Source organism: Hypomesus nipponensis, chromosome 14, assembly GCF_054491055.1.
Source record: "Hypomesus nipponensis isolate SF chromosome 14, ASM5449105v1, whole genome shotgun sequence".
In the NCBI taxonomy this organism is placed as follows: Eukaryota; Metazoa; Chordata; class Actinopteri; order Osmeriformes; family Osmeridae; genus Hypomesus; species Hypomesus nipponensis.
This window is the reverse complement of record NC_140374.1, coordinates 18239756-18257013: the sequence shown is the minus strand read 5'-3', so window position 1 is coordinate 18257013 and position 17258 is coordinate 18239756. Positions and strand designations below refer to the sequence as shown.

Sequence of the window (17258 nt, the reverse complement as noted above, 5' to 3'; positions counted from 1 at the left end):
AAAGGAGTCTGACCGATTTAAATAGTGTCCTGTCCCCACCATGACTGTGTGCACATTCTACTTGGTGTTCTACCATTGATTCTTGCCACATCTGTTCTGGCTCATCGTGCCTTGTAGATGAGATGTGGTTACTTGGCAATGTGGCAACAGGCCGCTCTTTGACTCTGACCACCGATACAGCATTAGAACTGCACACTTCTGATCCTTCGTCTTTTGCTGTACCTTTTATATGCACTGTTCATCACTCGGGATAAAAGCTTTCCACCCTACTGAGTGTTCGACCCCTGATGCCGAGACACCAGCCGCCAGCCGCTGCGCACGTCTCCCTGAGTGTCTGTGTGTTTGCCAGCCGTGTCTGGCTTTTGGTCTCCACCTTTCCCGATCAGAGGCCATGGCCTGGTATCAGTCGGGCTGCCTGTGTGTGTGTGTGTGTGTGTGTGTGTGTGTGTGGTGACAGTAGGCTGGAGGTGTGGAGATGGGGGGGAGGTCGTGTGCAGGTCAGACATGATAGTGTCGCCTCAGGTACACGGAGGGAGCGTGTCTGATCGCTGGTCAGTGACCAGGTACAAAGCAGCTTGTCATGCTTGTCCTCTGAGACTAGACACATTTGTCCTGGCCCGGTTTAGGAGACAGACAGGAGGGGGAGGTAGACTAGAGGTTAACATGAGGACACAGCTCAGAGAGACAACACTGTGTGTGTGTGTTGTGACAACTGCTGGGACTCCGAGAGCAGAGACACATGCAGTTCAGGAGACTCAATACAGAAAACGGGGAACATGCACTGATGTGCCTTTAATTAGCCCAAGAAACAATGCTTTCGCATGAAGACAAAAGTCCTCCTCTCAGCCTCTGCTTGAGGCTCACAACTCACACTGTACGTGATTGGCCAGTGATATTTGTGCCAGCGACTGTCTCTCTCTCTGTTTCTCTCTCTCTCTGCTTTCGTCCTCTCTCAAGGCGTTCCTCTCCTCTAAACCCTGTCGGCCTTGGTCTTTGTCGAGGAGGGTGCTGATGGGTAGACAAGCCACAGCCGTGCTGCCTGGAACCAGGTGGAACCAGTTGACTGTTGTCGCCCACAAGCGGGCTGCTCTCCCTGGTGCTAGGAGGGCTGGGAAGGCTCTGACTCTCCGGGGGTGTCAGAGCGTGTGTGTGTGTGCTTGTTAGTGTGTGTGTGTCCTTGCTAGTGTGTGTGTGTGTGTGTGTTGGGGGAGTGCTTACCCGTCTGTGCAGTGTAGGCTCATTCTCATTCAGCAGGGTTCGTCAAAAGAGTTATGTGTGTGTGTGTGTGCGTGTGCACGTCAGTGCTCGTAGGAGCGTGTGAAGGTGTTGCTGGTGTCCTTCAAACAAGGACAGCTGAGCTCTTGCATTCTGAGGAGATCGGAGCGAGGCTAGCAGCTAGCAGGCCTGGGACTGAACCCCCTATCCTCTCGGATCAATGGTTGTTCCTTAAAGGAGAAACGTCCCTGGGCTAACGGCCAACTTTGACTTGAATGTCGGTGCAGCTCATTTTATTTTGTTCGGCAATGTGATGACCATCTGCCTGGTGGTCCACAGATGCACCGTCTTCAGTCTCACGAAGATCCACAGCCAAATCCCTCTTAATGAAGGCTCGTACTCAAGCCACTTAATGAATCAGTACAGATGATATCCATCCCATAATGGTCCCCTCCCAGACGCCAAAGCTCAGGTCCAGATTGGGAACTAAGTCACGCTGGTTTGAATCTCATCTGGTAGCACACTGTGTCCGTCTGTCCATCCCTGCAGGACGGCGCTCAGACGCGCAGCGCTGGCCCAGTCATGGTGATCACATGCTTTTAATACATACAGCCGCCACTCACTTTAACTCATGGACTCTGCCTCTTTCTCTCTGTCTCTGTCTCTGTCTCTCTATCTCTCTCTCTCTCTCTCTCTCCCTCTCTCTCTCTCTCTCTCTCTCTCTCTCTCTCTCTCCATATTTCTCTCTCTATATATTTCTCTCTATATATATTTCTCTTTCTCTCTCTCAGTCTCTCTCTCAGTCTCTCTCTCTCTCCCACTCTCTGTCTCTCTGTCTCTCTGTGTGTGATGGATGGTGGTGGAGATGGGGTTATCGGTGCTATCAGGGCCCAGCCTTTAGATGCTCCTGGGCTGGAGAGAGCGAACGACACAAGTGATGAATGAGCTACATTACACACACTTACACTGCATCTGCTACTACCGACCTGTGCGCACACACACACACACACTCACACACACGCACACACAACTTAGCTATTCTTGTGAGAACCCACAATTCAGTCCTGATTTTCATAACCCCTAACCTGAATCCTAAACCTAACCTTATCCAAAAATGGAACTCGGAACCCTAAACCATGAACCCTAGCTCATGCGACCCTAGCGAGATGTTTGAATTGAGTGATCATCACTCATCATCTGTGTGTCCAAGCATGCCCTTACATGCCTGTGTGTGTGTGTGTGTGTGTGTTCACATGCATTTGTGCATGTGCTTGTGTGCGCGGTGAGGGAGAGACATAAAGGCCAGGCTGTCATGTCCAGACATCCCCCATCCTTCCAAGCTCCCCCTTAACTCACACGAACAGCTGTCTGATGCCCTCACCCTCGTCCCCACCGCCAGGCAACAGTAGCACCAGCCCCATGACCTAGTGTTTGAACGGGCACAGGGGAGCGCATGCAGGTTATGGCCAGAGACATGTCCGGCCCTCCCTGATCTACACGCTGGTCTTCCTGCCCTCCAGGTCAGCAGGCCCTCTGACTTGGTGTTACCAGGCTGGGCAGGATGGGATAGGCTGTGCTTGACTGTTAGACACCTATTGGACTAAGCTGGGCGTGGTAGAGGAAAAGGACAGGTACCTGTTGAGAGGGGGCTGTGTGCTGAGGTGGGGTTTAAGGGTCGGGCAGCGGAGAGGAAAACAATGCATTTATAATGAAGGTCAGAACAAAGGGCCCGTGTGTCTATTGACGTCAAAAAACAACATTGTGGGCGGGAGAGGAAGCGCAAGAAAGGGAAGGAACGTGACGAGCAGAGGGAAAGACGGACGGATGAGCAGAGTGAAGGAGAACGCAGGAGAGGTGGTGGAGAAAGTGATGGACACTGATGACAGAAACACAGCTGAGCCACCTCCATCACACGCTCTACGCGCGCACACACACACACACCCCTGTCCAATTAAGAGTTTGTGTGGCCTGACAGGATCCCAAGGCCTGCAGTCAGCAGATTGCAGTTTAGAAGGAGAACATTGTGTGTGTGTGTGTGTGTAGGGGGGCATCGATCCCTATCCAGAGTCTCACAGGATATCCACCCACACAGTTACAGCCCCACCCGATTTAGAGTTACGTACACTCACTTACCCCCACCTGCACTCCCACGACCCCCAACCCAGCATATCCTCTCTGTCCTCACAGCCGGCTGGGCCTCAGCACTGTCCCCTCATGTTCCCCACAGGACGTCATCAACACGTGCAGTTGACATACACTGACACGTGTGTGTGTGTGTGTGTTTGTTGTTTTGCAGAAACACGTGAGGACCGCACCAAGAGACTGTTCAGACACTACACTGTGGGATCGTACGACAACTTCACCTCATACAGGTAGGAAGAAGCCCGTTTGCTCCTCGCGCTAAAAACGGACCCCCCCCTCCCTCCCCGCGGCACCGAGCCTCCCTCATGCTCACCCAGCCAGGCTTTCATTCATACAAAGTCTACGGTGGAAGGACGACGTGTTGTCGAGTCATGCCGATGGAAGGGCAGAGGGATTGTAGCTCTGCTGCCACCTACAGGAGAAAAGGCGTTGGTGCTTCTTCAGTCGAGTCGTGCACAGAGGCGAGACGTTCAGCGGTGCTGTACGGCACGTGTGGGTGCGTGCGCGTTTGTGTGCCGCCCGTGTACGCGTTGCCTCTAAAAGGCTGTGCCTTTTGAGTCCCCTGCCCTCTCTTTCTCCCCCCTCCCCCCATCCTTTCTTTCACTCTTCCTCTCCCTGTGACATTTGATCACAAAGAGCCCCCTGAAGGGCTCTTCCTCCTCTCTAAATCAGCTGTGTACTCTGAGAGCACAGAGGCAGCCAGGGTACTGGCGTTGGGATGTAAAGTCCCCTCCAAATGCCAGAGTGTTTTCTGTGAAGAGGCAGAGAGCTGGAGTGTGTGAGAGGGCTTGCATTGTTTCCGTTCACTTTGCCTCCGTGGAAAGCCGGGCTGATGTAAGCCTTTAGACTGAGTAAATACATCCCTCAGCATCCCACAGATAGCATAGACCTGGGAGCGGGTTCTGCCCGCACTTCTCTGTCCTGCCACTAGAGGGGGGTCATTCTGTGGGGTTGCAGATTCTGGTTTGTTCACTGTGTGGGGCTCATTGTGGATGTGGAGTGGTAGAAAGAGAAAGAGAAATAGAAAGAAAGAGAAAGAGAGAGGGAGAGGGAGAGAGAGAGAGAGAGAGAGAGAGGGAGAGAGAGAGAGAGGGAGGGAGGGAGGGAGGGAGGGAGGGAGGGAGGGAGGGAGGGAGGGAGGGAGGGAGGGAGGGAGGGAGGGAGGGAGGGAGGGAGGGAGGGAGGGAGGGAGAGGGAGAGGGAGAGGGAGAGGGAGAGGGAGAGGGAGAGGGAGAGGGAACAGAGAGTGAGAGACAGGAAGAGGGTAGACAAATGAGAGAGCAGATTTTTTGAACAGTAGTTTGAACATGCCAGTAGGACAATGAGTCATGCCCTTTTCTTTACCAGTTTAACAATGAAACACAATGAGTCACCGCATCATACAAACCTCAGCCCCAACCTGCCTGAATAGAAGAACTATAATACCACAACAACAGTTGTCTATAAAATGAAGTTATGAATGCCAGGATTAAGCTGCATTACCGTTTGAATCTGTCTGGGTTTGGGAATGTCTGAATTGAGCTTTAGGCCTGACTGGGTTGCATTGACTCTGCAAAATGCAATCTTCCATTTTTCTTGGGAGCAGGCGATGGATACTAAAAGGCACTGCGCCATGCCATTGTTGAGAGAGATCACAAAGATGCAGGAGACGAAAGGAGTGGTGGGGAAGGGCAGGAGAGGATGAAGGGCGTTCAGAATGTCAGTTCTTTCTTACATTTACATTTAGTCTTATCCAGAGCGACTGACAGTAAGTACAGGGACATTCCCCCCGAGGCAAGTAGGGTGAAGTGCCTTGCCCAAGGACACAACGTCATTTTGCACGGCCGGGAATCGAACCTGCGACCCTTCTGATTAATACAGCGTCTGCCAAATGACTAAATGTAAATATCCCGATTCCCTAACCCTCTCTCCCTTGTTCAACCAGGTGTTTGACCTGCTTCCCTGTCAGCAGAGCTTCTCAGGGGTGTCCCTCCCCGGCCGGCAGGGGCTATGTCTGCCCTGGGGAAGTGTGACAGGGGACGGCTAACTGCTAAGCCCACAGTGTGGCTTGGTGAGTCGGGACCCTAACCCTTCAAAGTTGTTGACGAGCCCAAAGTGCCTTCCGACCATTCGTGGCTCAGCTGAACAGCGTGGTACACTGAAGGCTTAACTCGGGTCGTCTCTTTCCCGGAGCTCTTCTCGAGGTAGCGGGTGATGTTTTGGCGACAGGCACGCCTGCCCTAGATCTCCAGCAGGCACACTGCAGGGCTCAGGAGATGGAAGGGCTAAGGCTAACGGCGCTATCGGAATCGCTGCGGCTCTGCCGTGCTCTGATTGGCTGTGCTGTGGCAGGACTCTGGCACGGCGCCCCCCAACGCGAGCGCCCTGACGTGGTGTTTGAACACTCACATGCCAGTGTGCTGTCACTCGTTCAGGGAAAACATGCGCAGGTTCACACGTGCTTAAAGCCCTCCACTGGCCCATGGGAGCCCCTTGAGCTAGCCTAAGCTTTTAATTTGATTGGGTCATCAGAGGTGCAAGTAATGTATGTGTGTTGTGTTGTGTGTGTGTGTTTGTTTGTCCACGAGTGTGTTTGTCTATTTCTCCCACCTCCCCATCAGTCACTTGCAGCCCCTGTTGCTGTCTGAACCTGTCCCTCTCTCTCTCTCTCTCTCTCTCTCTCTCTCTCTCTCACTCTCTCTCTCTCTCTCTCTCTCTCTCTCTCTCTCTCTCTCTCTCTCCCTCTCTCTCTCTCTCTCTCTCTCTCTCTTTGGCATTGTGGAAGGATGTTATTGGAGTCTTACCTGCTCTCTCTCTCCTCTCCCCTCTGTAGTGATTACATCATAGAGGAGAAGAACGCCGTACTACAGAAGAAAGAAAATGAGGGATTTGGCTTTGTCCTGCGAGGAGCCAAAGGTATCGCATTATTTGAGTTTGTGTGCTCTCTCTCTCTTTCCCTGTCTCTCGCCCCCTTTCTCTCTCGCATGTCTCTCATTCTCTCACACACACACAAATCTTCGTATACTCTCAAACAGGCACATACAGTACCATATGTGAGTGCAAGTGCATTTGGGTATTGGTCCGTGTGTGTGTGTGTGAGAGAAGGAGAGAGTGAGAGTGAGAGTGAGAGTGAGAGTGAGAGTGAGAGTGAGAGTGAGAGAGAGAGAGAGAGAGAGAGAGAGAGAGAGAGAGAGAGAGAGAGAGAGAGAGAGAGAGAGAGAGAGAGAGAGGAGAGTTATCGGCTGCCTGTGAGAGGAGTTTCAGACCTGTCCTCCTGAGTCACACTGTACGGTTAATTTTCTCTATTGTCTCTGAGTCAACAACACGACTGGCTTAGTAAACACCCCCCTTGCTCTGTGTGCCTGCGTGTGTGTGTGTGTGTGTGTGTGTGTGTGTGTGAGTGTGTGTGTGTGTGTGTGTGAGTGTGTGTGTGTGTGTGTGTGTCTAGCCCCTGTGGTGGCGTCATCCTTGGATGAGCTGTCAGCTCGCTGTCCCATCTGTTCCTCACACATGGCCTTCAGCTTTCAGGGAGGCTCACTCTCTCCTTCTTTCACTCCCTCACTTCTCTCCTTTACATCTGTCGTTTCTTCTTTACCCCCCCCCCCCCCCGCCGCCCCCAGCCGTTCCCTCTCCCCCTTCTCAAACTGTCCTCATGTCCGTTTCATGTTCCGCAGTCGTTATCTTATCCTTCAGAACGACACTCTTCCTCCATCTCACCATCGACCCCTCACACACACACACACACACACACACACACATAAACAGACGCACGCAAACATTCTCTCACGAGTGCAGGTGGCAGCGTTGTGCTTGGACAGTGGACAAAAGCAGCCCCCCTCCCAGGCACCTTGTCAGGAGTCTTGGTACTCTTTCCACCTCTTTACCACTCTCCGTTATGAAGCAAGTCCACCCTGGTCTCTCTCTCTCCTCCCTCTCTTCTCAGAAGGTGGGAGAGCTGTACATAGAGAGCCTTTAGTCAGCTCTTTCAGTCAGCGTTCACTCCTGGACTGACGAGTGTGACCTTGTTGCTCTCTCTCTCTCCCTCCGGGTCTCACCTCACCCCCTCGGTCCTCTCGTTTCCATTACGCGACGGTAGAGTGAGGCGGAAGAGACGCCCCCCTTGTGTCGATCACCGACGAACATCTCCTCGGCGGTTTAACTCTGTGCTTGTTTTTCTTTTTACTGAATGAACCAGCGAACAAAGCGAACACATGCACGCAGACACGGAGACACACACACACACGTTCACACACACCGAGCTCTTCTGAGAAGCCCTGTGTTAGTGATCTGGCCGGACTCCAAGACAAAAAAATTTTTTTTGTATCGGAGCATTTGAAGTTAGAGGGGGTGGGGGTCGACGTGGCGTTTAGTGCACCAGTGAACAGGTCTCCTTCTCATACACTGACTGTCTACACAGACCTTCTAAAGATGGTCCACCCCAGTTGATGGCGAGCACTCTGAGCGGCGTCGCTGGTTCTGACGCAGCACGTACTTGTGTGTGTCCTTCCCCAGCTGAGACGCCCATCGAGGAGTTTACGCCCACCCCAGCCTTCCCTGCGCTGCAGTACCTGGAGTCTGTGGACGTGGAGGGAGTGGCCTGGAGGGCGGGGCTTAGGACTGGAGACTTCCTCATCGAGGTAACCAGGGACAACCGAAACTGATCCAAAACCGCTTCAGCCGCCCAAACGATGACACGTCTAACCATGTTGATGTTTTTTCTGTTTTCGTGGCGTGTCTGTCTACATGTGTGTGTGTGTGTGCACGCCCTTCCCAGGTGAACGGGGTGAATGTGGTGAAGGTGGGCCACAAGCAGGTGGTGTCTCTGATCCGCCAGGGAGGCAACGCGCTACTGATGAAGGTGGTCTCTGTCACGCGCAAACCTGAGTCTGAGGAGGTGGTCCGCAAGAAAGGTGAGCCACTGAGAGGCTGGGTCAGGGGGGGGGGGGGGGGGGCAGGTGTGTGAGGAAAGTTAGGATGGAGACAAAAGAGGGATGGATGGAGAGACAGGGGAGGAGGGGGGGTTGTAACGGTGTAACTTTGTGAGTTGCAATGGCATGACACGAGCAGACTGTTTCCGAGTGCCTCTCATAGTGTGAATGGCTGTCTCCGTGTGCACTAACGTGTGGCGTAAACTCCGAAACAGAGACTCACTATTGAGGGGATTGTTGCGGGAGTATAACGGCCTTATCTATAGAGTCTGTGTGTTTCCGTCGTCAAGGTAATTTCACCATGTTTCTCTTCTGTAAATTCATGTGGTTTCCATGTCAACCACATCTGATCATTACTCAGCTCCCACACAGTCCTGGCACTTCGACCTCGGAGCCTGTATGATTCTGTGTGTGTGTGTGTGTGTGTGTGTGTGTAGCATTATACCACTCCTCCATATAAGATGGAAAGGTGGAGTCTGAAAGAGACATAATTGACCTACTTCCATCTCGAACAGATACAGATCTGCTATAGTGCTAATTCTCTCCTGCTCTCTAGCTTTCCTGCTCCCTCTCTCTCTCTCTCTCTCTCTCTCTCTCTCTCTCTCTCTCTCTCTCTCTCTCTCTCTCTCTCTCTCTGTCTCTCTCTCTCTGTCTCTTTCTCTATCTCTCTGGCTGTTGCTTTTCTCTCTGTTATTCAGAGCAGACATCTGTCAGTAGCAGGGATAGAGAGTGAGAAGGCGATCATATGCCGGCAGTGTTTAGTGGGTACTCAATGATGCTTATCATGAGGATCAGATCATGAGATACTGTCCGTATGTCCTTTTGGGAAGTCAAAGACCTTGATATGCATGGAAATTAACAGAAAAGGACCTGCGGTATTTGCGGCATTGACCCCCCTGTGACACCACGAGGAAACTGGTATGATTTCTGATTTTAAACGTAAAAACAGTGGACCCGTCTGTGCTACAGTACGCAAGTCAGGTGCTGCACTGGACACTGCATGTCTCTGTAGATGTGAACGGGGGGGGGGGGGGGATTGAAGCAAGGCCAACCTGTTTGTGTCCTCCAGACAGTGTGCAGAGTAGCATTTGATGGACAAGTCAGACGGCAGCGGCTAGATGTAAGTGAAGACGTGTCCCCTCCTGGGTGTTGAAGCAGCTGCCTGTGCTGTCCCGTGATGTCACTGCCTCTGCTGAAGGTGTTCCGTCCCTCCTCATCGCTGGCAGATACTCCCTGTCTTCACTGCTCCTCGGAAACAGATTTTCTCTGCAGTTTGTAACTTACCTGGCACACGCACACACTCCTCTCTCTCTCTCTTACACACGCACACACACACACACACACACGCATATTGTGGCTCTGCACCAACCTAGGCCTTACTACCACCACCGTTACCATGGTGACTATGCTGCTAGTTTGAATTAGGCATTGCATTACAGCTACAGCATCCCCCTCTCTTTTGCTCTCTCACTGTCTTTGTCTCTCGCTCTCTCGCTCTCTCTCGCTCTCTCTCGCGCTCTCTCTCTTGCCGTTCCTTCTCTTCTCCCACTCTTCTTCTCTGTGCAGTAGATAGCTGTGTGGCCCTGTGGAAGCTGCGAAGATGCTTGCGAGCTGTGGACTGTGCCCAGGATGGCGCACGTACAGGAAACCTCTCGCTGCCAAGCCCAGCGGCGTTAACCGGCCGCTGTAGGGTTTGCAGATCCATCGCTCTGCAAGGGTGCGTGCAGAGCAGCCGTGGTCGATAGGCCACACCGCCGGCTGGAACAGTATTGTGGGGTTTTGTTTGAAGACAGCGAGGTTTGTGGAGCTACTCTGTCGGGCTGCTGGTACTGTATTCACAGTATAGTACAGTACTGTATTTACAGTATAGTACAGTACTGTATTTACAGTAGACGCAGGTTAGCTCGGGTGGGAATGTGGACGGCTACCGTGTGTTTTCAGCGTGGGAGCGGGTGTTGCTCAGCGGTCTGCCGCGTTCTGAACCTGTTGAGGACACTGCTGAGTGTTGAATTTGAATAGTGTCGCCATATTAAGTCGGTCGGTTATTCGGTGTTGCTGTTATGTGGTGGCAGTATGTCAAAGTAAGCGGGCCTTTAGAATAGTGGGCTTTGGAAGTATAGTAGGGCACCGAAGGTTCCCTAGGGAGGCATACTAGCTGGTGTATTCTGTTATCTTTCTATCTCTAGCTCTCTTTTACTGTCTTTTTCTCTCGCTGTCTTCCACTGGCAAAGACACTACGCACTCGCTGGAGGGATTCTGAGTGTGTTGGGGTGTATTTGCAGGTGTGCGGTTGTGCTTGTGGAACTTGTGGCCTGTGTGTGTGTGGCTCCAAGTCTACCCCCTGCCAGATCCCAGACACTCAGTAGATAGACAGGGAGATGGCTGTCTCAGTCCCTCTCTTCTCTCCCTTATTTTCCTTTCAGCCTGCGGAAGGGGGAACAGTGTGTGATTGCCTGCGTAGATGGGTAGAATGGGAGGGTAGAATGCACGAGCTCGACTTCAAATAAGCCTGCAGCAGCTCTCTACAGCCTGTGCACTCTCAATGGGGACGGGACCTGGCGGCACCCAAACAGACAGACGGCGGGACTCCAAGAGACAACAGCAGACTGACAGACTGAGAGTCAGACCAACAGACGGCAAGGAGCATGAAGAAACTGGCCTCCAGCCGGGACCTGAACAAAGTTCTCGCCGAGTGCGAGGCGTCCAGCTCGGCCCAGTACGACCAGATGAAAGCCGTTAAGACGGGCTGGGGCCTCCGCCTGGGCGGCGCCAGGAGAGCCCTGAGCCGCAGGACACGGGGGCCTTCCTCCTCCTCCTCCACGTCATCATCCTCACCCTGTCTTTTCTCCGCAGCCCCCCCGCCACCCAAGAGGGCCCCCAGCACCACCCTGACCCTACGCTCCAAGTCCATGACTGCTGAGCTGGAAGAACTGGGTAAGTGAAAGAACTGTCCCCCACACACACACACACAGACACACACACACTACTCTGTTTCTCCGTCTCTCCCTCTTCTCTCTCCTTTCCTCTCTCTCCCTCTCTCTTTTTTCGAATGTCTCTTTAGTCAAGTCGCGTCTCTGCTCGTCTTCCTCTCCACCGACTGTTTGCTGTAATCTCTGTCACTCCACTAGCATTATGTTGTTCCTCTCCCTCTGTTGACACTCTTTCTTTCTCACCAAGCTTCTGCTCGGAGGAGGAGGGGAGGTGAGTCTGAGGCGAGACGCCGTCACCGAGCTCATCAGCGTCAAAGACATGATTTCACCTCATCCGTGTCAATTTAAGCAGCGTTGATTAGAACAACCGGACACACACAATCGCGTACCTACGCACACGCACGCACGCACGCACACGCAACCAAGCTTGTCACTAATCCCACGGCAGTTCAGCCCCTCCACAAAGGCCTGGAATGATGTGGCACTGGCTGTGGTCCCCTCGCCCTGTAATTGCAGGGTTTCAAGCTCTCTTTCATCTCTAACTCCGTGATCTAGAACTTTCCTCATCATTTCATTTGCCGCTTTACCGGTTTCCAAAGCTGATTGCCCCCTCTACACTTGGATGTTGTCAGTCAGTGTGGACTGGGGGCTGCATGAAGGGTCAGCAGAGTATCTCACCATGCCACCATGACATCAGTGCTCCAGTAATCCTTCAGTGTTGTGATGATGAACGTGGTTGATGTCGGAATGCCGTTGCTTGTTGTTTAGCGAGAGGCTGATAGTCTGGACCGCCGTGACATTTTGGCTGGAGGCGTGGCCGCAAACACACGTCATGCCTGCCGCGTGGAGATGAATGTGGTGCGGTGCCGTGTTTACACTGGGTCTCCTCCTCCCGTAGAGAGGCTGGATGAGATGCTGGCGTCCCAGGAGCCCATGCTGAGAGCCCAGCCCTCAGAAGTGGACTACAGAGCTGCCACCGTCAAACAGCGGCCCACCAGCAGGAGGATCACACCAGCCGAGATCAGTGTGGGTACACACGCACACACGCACACACGCACGCACACAGCACACACACAGCACACACACACGCACACACACACAACATCCCCCCCCCTGGGGGGGTCTGATGGCTGAGCAGTTAGGGAGTCGGGCTAATAATCAGAAGGTTGTTGGTTCGATTCCCAGCCGTGCCAAATGACATGTCCTTGGGCAAGGCACTTCACCCTACTTGTTTCGGGGAGATTGTCCCTGTACTTACTGTAAGTCGCTCTGGATAAGAGCGTCTGCTAAATGACTAAATGTAATGTAAATGTAACACACTTGATCATTTTCAGTGTGCAATCATTATTTGATCTTGTTAATATTCCTGCGTTGCGATGTCTGTAATGAGAAGGGAACCTTGTGTGTCGTTCCAGTCGCTGTTTGAAAGACAAGGGATGACTCTCCATGGAGGCCTGCCCCCAGGGATGGAGAGAGGGCACATGCAGCTGCCCAGAGGCATGTCCAGGACCAAGTCCTTTGGTGAGACCTGGATACAGCTCTCAGGATAGCTATTGCACGGTCCAGGTCGCCGAGCTGGAAACTCGAACCCATCAGTTTGAGCTTTTCTGGAATAGGACCGCAGCACAGTTCATATTTTATGGAGATACTGCATGTATTGTATGCTGTAATGTATGCACCACACCCACCCCTCCTCTCCCCCACCCCACCCCTCCTCTCCCACCCCTCTCCCACCCCTCTCCCACCTCTCCCCCACCCCTCTCCCACCCCTCTCTCACCCCATCCCTCTCCCACCCCTCCCAGGTGCATCTGAGGAGGAGCGTCTGTCTGCCCTGGCCGCTGAGCACCATTTCCCCCGCAGCTCCTCCATGACAGACAGCCTGCGAGAACACGCCCAGCCCCACCCCATCCCGCCTCCCCCGCAGATGGCCCCTCCGCCTCCCCCCTCCCACTACTACCTGGACACGGGCCCTCCCCCGGCGTTCTGCCCTCCCCCTCCTCCCGCCAGGCTCCACAGTCAGGGTCACGACCCGGGGGGGCGCTCCAGCTTCAAACCGTCCTCCCTGGACCTGCCCTCGGAGGCGGGCTCACGCCAGAGCTTCAGCCACGCCGAGAGACAGAAGAAGGCTCGCTCCATGATCATCCTGCAAGACTCTTCCCATCTCCCTGTCGAGCCGACCGACATACCCCGCCCCTCCGCAACCGGCACACCCCCTGAGCGAATCAAACGGAAAGGGCGGGTGATCGACAACCCCTATGCCAATGTGGGGCAGTTTAGCATTGGACTGTACACGCCCACCAAGCCCCAGCGCAAGAAAAGTCCACTTGTCAAACAGTTGCAGGTGGGTCCAAGATGTACACAAAGTTCATGTAAAATACAGCTCAACTAGCCGTTTTAAGGTGCATAGATCCATAATATTAGGATAACTAAAATCCATAAAGTAGGATATCGATAGTATTGCATGCTTCCATGACTTCAATGTGTAGTGTTTTCTACTGTATGCCTGTACAGTGTGTTTACAGCCCTCTGTAGCTGTAGGTGTGGTTAATACTGTGTGTTGTGTCTCAGGTGGAGGACGCCCAGGAGAGAGCCAGCCTGGCCTTAGCTGCCGGACACTCCCGAGAGCCCTCCCCTTCTGGCCGGCACACGCACGGCCACGCGCACACACACACCAGCCGTGCAGACTACTACCAGCAGCAGCTGTTGGCGGAGCGCGAGCGCCTACGGGCCCAGGGTGAGGCTCTTCTTCAGGGCAAGGGCCCTTTCGCGGCAGCCATCGCCGGAGCCGTGAAGGACCGCGAGCGGCGCCTGGAGGAGCGAAGGAAATCCACCGTCTTCCTGTCCGTGGGGACCATGGAGGGGGGGTCTGGACCCGACCCCGAGGCCCCCTCCCTCACTCAGTCGCGGTCCATTGATGAGCGGATGCTCACCAGAGAGCTGGGCCAGCTGCCCCCCCCAGCGCTGGCCCTCCGGCCTTCCCTTGGAGGGACCACCTTTATCCACCCGCTGACGGGCAAGCCCCTGGACCCCAACTCACCCCTGGCTCTTGCGCTGGCCGCAAGGGAGAGGGCGCTGACGTCCCAGAGCCAGTCCCCAGCCAGCAGCCCAGAGCCCAGGACTAAGCAGGAGCGGCCTGGCCTCTTCAGCGACACCCAGACCAAAGAGTCTCAGCAGGGGGAAGGGTCACCTTCTTTCCCCCCACAGAGTACCATGGTAGTGGGGTATGGTGGAGTGGGACCCCTTCCGGGGGCTGGAGCCAGTAAGGGTCAGTGGGGAACGTCCTCACCCGCCCTCCACCGTCAGGAGATGGAGGGAAGAGCAGAGGAGAGGAAGGAGGAGAAGAGGACAGAGGATAAAAAGAGTATGTTAATCAGTATCATGGATACTTCTCAGCAGAAGACTGCAGGCCTCATCATGGTCCATGCTACCAGTAATGGCCAGGCGGTAGGGCTTGGGGCTGGGCTGGATCAGACCCCCACCTCAACAACTCCTGATCCCACCAAGCCCTCCAGTCCCCAGGCTGCTTCCCCCAGCCCCACACCTTCTCAAACCCAGGCCCAGGCCCAGGACCAGCCCCAGCCCCAGGCCCAGCCACAAGGCCAGCCACAGGACCAGACAGCAGCCAGTCCAGGCCAAGATAAGGCTTTGGCCCAGGGCAGCTCAGAGGAGGATGTGGAGCCTTACACAGTGACACTGCCCCCCGCTATGTTGTCCTCCAGTGACGAAGAAACCCGTGAGGAGTTGCGTAAGATTGGAGTGGTCCCCCCACCAAACGAGTTTGCTAATGGATTAATGGCCCAGGCCCAGGCCCAGGCCCAGGCCCAAGCCAAGGCCCAGGTACATGGGACCCCAACATCCCCAACAAAACCTGCCACCAGCTCCCCAACCACACCTGCTACCCATATACCCTTGACCCCCTTGGCCCCCACCCCAAGCCTGACGCCCACCCAGGTCCAGGTTCCCCACCCTCAGCCTACCCCCAGTGGAGCAGCCGTCTCAGGGAAGCCCTCGGATCCTCTGGAGCCTCCGCCCACGGGGGAGTCTGGCTCGGCGGCCGACTCTGGCGTGGAGGAGGCTGACACCCGCAGCTCCAGTGAGCGGGAGCGAGACCATCACCTGGAGACCACCAGCACCGTCTCCACCGTCTCCAGCATGTCCACGTTGTCCTCGGAGAGCGGCGAGCCCGCCGACACGCACACCACACACACCTCCTACGCAGACGGGCAGACCTTTGTACTGGACAAGCCACCTGTGCCTCCGAAGCCCCGACTCAAGTCCCACATAGGAGGCAGTAAAGGCCCTGTCACCTTCAGGGACCCTCTGCTGAAGCAGAGCTCTGACAGCGAGCTGCTATCACAACAACAGGCTGCCGCTCTGGCCGTAGCCGCGGCTGGGGGCACTGCGCTGGGCTCTGGGGGCCTGGGCTCGGCCTCCATGTCTGGGCTAGCCCCCGGCAGACCTCGCTACCTCTTCCAGAGGAGGTCCAAGCTGTGGGGAGACCCCGTGGAGCCTCGAGGCCCCGGGTTGGGGTTAGGGGTGGGGAGTCTGGGGAACTTGGGAGGACTGGGGCTGGGGTTAGGTCTGGGACTGGGAAGTGAGGAAGGAGGGAAACCATCTGTGATGGGGGAGCTGAGTAGCAGACTACAGCAACTGAACAAAGACACTAGATCACTGGGAGAAGAGCCTTTGGGGGCATCTCTGGACCCTGGGAGGAAGTCACCTGTTACAGGTGCCAGGTAAGAAGACACATTTACTGGGAGAGCTACTGGAGCTAAACATCCTACAATAATCTGTACACCTACAAACACGATTTTAGCTGTTTTTCCTATGCAGTCCAACTCCACACTGAATTTGAAATGAAAATGGAGCATACAATGGGTGACATTGCCCTTGGATACTCTCCCAAGTTTATTGCAACATAGAACAAAAATGAGATAAAACTGATGATTGATGTCATTGCCTGTGGATAGAGCTGGATGCATTTAAATCTAAATAAATTCAATACTGATAAACCCAGTATCATCTCATTCTAGCCCAGAGACTTCCTACTCCCAGTTTCCATATTCATACGTTTACCTAGAATAACCACTGTAGTAGCTGTGCTGTTATCATACACAATTAGTTTTTTTTCCCCAGATTTCTTTTCACTGCATATTTAATCCTGATGTTGTGTCTTACCTCTCAAAGTATTCTCCATGCGTTAGTCATGGATGTACATTTAGACTAGTATTGGCTAATACTGGGAACCACAGGCAGTGGTTATATTACCACAGTGCTGTTAAAATGTTACAATATCAACACTGATATACACAACATTGGTTCTTACTGTACAAAACGTCCTGCTTTGTAGAAGCACTGGTAAATACATGTAGTTATCCCACCAACTACAAGTGTTGGCGTATAGGTAATATATATTAATTTTTGAATATGCATGATCTGCTTTCTCTCATTGTAAAGTATTGGAATAATCCATGCCTATCCCCATCACAGTCCTCTACAGTGGTAAGTAAGGCATAGATGCCGTAGCAGACCACAGATCTTCTGCAGGGCTAGCATTAGCACGTAGCAGGGCTAGCATTAGCATGTAGCAGGGCTAGCATTAGCATAAAGCTAGGCTGCAGTGCCGGAGCTTCCCAACGTAAACCTCCCCCTGTCTGACCTACAGTAACCATGGTAGTGAGGAGACACATGAACTAGGATGGAGACTTTTTGCTCATTTGAAGTACAGTAGATTTGGGCGGTGTACAACCCACACAGCAAAGTGTCATTGTGTTTTTTCCTGCTCTGAAAGTCCAATAAAGTCCTTTGTATCCCTACAGATGTGAAAAGGACCCAGAAGAGAGTAAACCTTAAGTTTTTAGCCTCTAGGGTAAACCAACATTAATTTCTTATCATTTCTTATTTCCTAACAAGCCTATCAACTAATCCCATGGAAATGGAATAACCCTTTTTTTGACTTATTGTGTCTTTTTTTGTTTCATCAAAATCCCAACGTCAGTGGTTACCTTGTTTGCATCGCGTCTTATCTCTGAAATGAATAACACCCTCCTGTCTTTCTGAGGG

The 17258-nt window shown here is 53.5% G+C and overlaps 1 protein-coding gene across 1 annotated transcript in view; it reads left to right on the top strand.

The window, feature by feature from the left end:
* The window catches only part of shank3a (SH3 and multiple ankyrin repeat domains 3a), a 130914-nt gene that overhangs the window by 104598 nt on the left and 9058 nt on the right, over nt 1-17258 (top strand). Inside the window, exons 16-25 of the mRNA XM_084671743.1 lie at nt 3512-3587; nt 6170-6252; nt 7849-7973; nt 8111-8246; nt 11118-11198; nt 11442-11465; nt 12093-12220; nt 12610-12715; nt 12998-13536; nt 13764-15931. Of these exons, the coding sequence (XP_084527869.1) occupies nt 3512-3587; nt 6170-6252; nt 7849-7973; nt 8111-8246; nt 11118-11198; nt 11442-11465; nt 12093-12220; nt 12610-12715; nt 12998-13536; nt 13764-15931 (3466 nt within the window). The remainder of the gene's footprint in view (nt 1-3511; nt 3588-6169; nt 6253-7848; nt 7974-8110; nt 8247-11117; nt 11199-11441; nt 11466-12092; nt 12221-12609; nt 12716-12997; nt 13537-13763; nt 15932-17258) is intronic.